General features: G+C 30.1%; 1 protein-coding gene across 1 annotated transcript in view; it reads right to left on the reverse strand.

Moving 5' to 3' along the window:
• LOC107671001 (phosphatidylinositol 4-kinase alpha-like) overlaps positions 1-2,953 on the reverse strand; it is a 58,346-nt gene that overhangs the window by 43,077 nt on the left and 12,316 nt on the right. The window contains exons 9-12 of the mRNA XM_016463817.1: positions 1,840-1,905; positions 1,592-1,688; positions 1,279-1,467; positions 4-104 (exon numbers count right to left, since the gene is read on the reverse strand). Coding sequence (XP_016319303.1) covers positions 4-104; positions 1,279-1,467; positions 1,592-1,688; positions 1,840-1,905 — 453 coding nt within the window. The remainder of the gene's footprint in view (positions 1-3; positions 105-1,278; positions 1,468-1,591; positions 1,689-1,839; positions 1,906-2,953) is intronic.

The following is a 2,953-nucleotide window of genomic DNA, read 5'->3' on the forward strand; positions in this document are numbered from 1 at the left end:
CACCTGTAAGCAGCAGATGAGCAGCGGCATGTGAGCGATGATCACTTTACTGGAGGTTTTGGACTGAAGTTTCTCTGACAGTTTAGTGCACAGATTCTCAGCTCCTGAAAGAGGAACAGCAAGAGAAAACAAAATGAATTATTTTATTCAGTAATGTGCTAAATTTTTGCAGCACTTTCCAGAACGCAGACACCAACTCCAAGCCAGATGTGACACATTTATTACTGACATTAATGACAATGACAGGATCTTAGTAACTGGATGCTGAAAAGTGACCCAGACTTAAATGTGAATTTGCAGCAATTCCTTTTTTCTTTTTTCTTGCTACATTACCAACAAAAGCAGCCTAAAACAATGACTAAATGCCTACTTGACTGTTGATCACTGATATTTTAGTATTATTTATATACTATTATAGTATTTAATAATACTTTGAAACAGCTTTTATTTTTATATTTTCATATAATATATCATATATATTTCATCTATTTTGTTTTGATTTTCATTTTAAATTAAGTTTTAATAATTGTTATTAGTTTTTTTTATATTTCTATTTAGCCAAAATTTATTTTTATTTCAGTTTTAGAAAATGTTGTACTTCAACTCATTTTAATTCAGTTAGTTGCCAAGGCAACATTTTTAATTTTGATTTACACTTTAATAATCATTTGTATTTTTTTATTATTATTACTAAACATTTCCATGACGTTTTTTCAAAATCAATTTATTTTTCTTTACTTTTTTGGCATTTTTATTTTTTAAAGTAATTTTTTCAATAATTTATTTTTATACAAAATAACAAAAGCAGTCAAATGCACTTACAAATGTCAAATACATTTCTGGCATATTATTTCTATTAATTTATTTTTATTTATGCGTTTCCTAAAAATATTTTTGTTTACTTACATGTTTTTCAAAAATAATTTTTCTTATTTTTTTTAAATTACATAACATTTTTTGCATATTTTTTCAAGAATAATTTCTTTTTATTTTCGTTATTTATTTAATTATTTGTTATTTACTTACACACTCATCAATTGTTCATAATAAAACCAAAAAAAGTGCATGATCAAAACAGAGTGGGTTTTGATTTCAGAGTTTACATAGATTCTTTAGTTTCATAGTGTCTACATAGAAATTGATGTTCGAATATAATAACACAATCCCACCCAGATAAACCTCCACGGGAGTGTGACAACATGCCCCGGTGCATCCTACTATATGACCTGGAGACGATGCAGTGTGTGTTTGTGCTCCAATGATTGACAGGATCTAGACCTTGCTCATCTTTGACGGCCCACACCATGAGGTCCACACAGGCTGCGTTGGCATGACAACGGAGCTTGAGAGGACTGGGTTCCCCCGGCAACCGTTCCTCACGGAGAACCCTCTGGATCTCTGATTGGCTGCTGCTGAACTGCTCCAGAACGAACTCATGCACCTCCTTAACGAAGCTCGTCTGCACATCTGACCAGAGATTCACATGAAACGATCACATACGGCAAAGGTCAAAGAGCCTTCAAAGACATTATCAAACACAAACATTAAAGAAGTGTTCATTTAAGCTAAATAATGGCTGGATTTCAGCAACCTTTCATGTAATAGAGCGTGTCTCGCAGCATCTTGAACATGCTGACGTACAGCGGGTCGCTGAAGGCTTTGTAGAACAGATCCATGCCTGGATTTGCCTTCATTAATGGAGGAAATAAAGGAAGGGGGAAATCAGGACGAACAAAACAAGCAAACAGGCTTGAGCATCTGGTTTGTGAATTTATTAAATATTAATTAAATATTAATGCAGCAAGTGCAAATCCTATTAAATGAAACGTGTGTCTTCACCTCTGTAACCTCAGACACGACAGCGTCCAGAGTCTTGAGGAACGAATCTGAGACAAAATCCTTCACCTGCGGAAACAACAGTGAGATATTAACAGGGTTATAAATCAATATTTGGAGATTTTGGGGATCATTATTGGCCAATGACACTTGGTTAATTATCAGAAGTGTTAGTTTTCCTACTGACATCTCATTTTAATGAATTACACTGCTCTGCATCTTGAAAGAAAATTTCTGCTAATTTGCAAAAACAAACAAAAAAAGGCTTAATATTATGTAATTTGATGGTGCAGCTCAGAAAATATTTCGATGACTTTTTTTCACAAACAAACATTTTTTTTTATTTACTTAAATTATTGGGAAAAAAAGTAATGTGCAAAAATGACGTTTGACGTTTGATTGAAAAATGACGAAAATTGACTTATTTTTTATTAGTTTTTTTCTTAAAAAATATGTTAGCATATATTTTTCAATAATTTATTTGTATTTAAAAAAAATGTTTTAATACAAAACAAAAGCAGTCTCATTTATCATTTAACTTGCAATCTGCAAAGGAAATCAGGATTAAAGAAAATAATGAGTCAAATATGCTGAGAATTGAATAAATAGCTGTAATCTGGCTCAGATGAAGACAGGAATCGTGTTGTGGAAGTTTTTCTGATGACTAAGAGATAATTCAAGACTGTTTCACCTTACAAATGGTTGGTGAAAGCAAAAATGCTACGAAATGCATTATATTTAGTAAAAACACGACGTGACAAACAGGCAAATTTGGAATTTATTCAGCAAATATGATGAAGGGTGTGTTATAAATAATTTTTGTCAAGTAAATAATAAATAAAATAAACATTAATTTTCACTATTTGTGAAATTTACAAGCAATTTCGGAATGAAAATAGTAAAAACATTCAGTATGGTTAATGTTAAACAAAAGTGTTATTGTAATCTATAGAAAATTATTTTCGTTTATATATATATAATGTTAAACAAATTGTAATCTATAGAAAATTATTTTCGTTTATATATATATATATATATATATATATATATTATATATATACATACACACATAATATATATATATATATATATATATATATATATATATATTATATAT

This window comes from Sinocyclocheilus anshuiensis, unplaced genomic scaffold, assembly GCF_001515605.1.
Source record: "Sinocyclocheilus anshuiensis isolate Anshui unplaced genomic scaffold, SAMN03320099.WGS_v1.1 scaffold332, whole genome shotgun sequence".
Classification (NCBI taxonomy): domain Eukaryota; kingdom Metazoa; phylum Chordata; class Actinopteri; order Cypriniformes; family Cyprinidae; genus Sinocyclocheilus; species Sinocyclocheilus anshuiensis.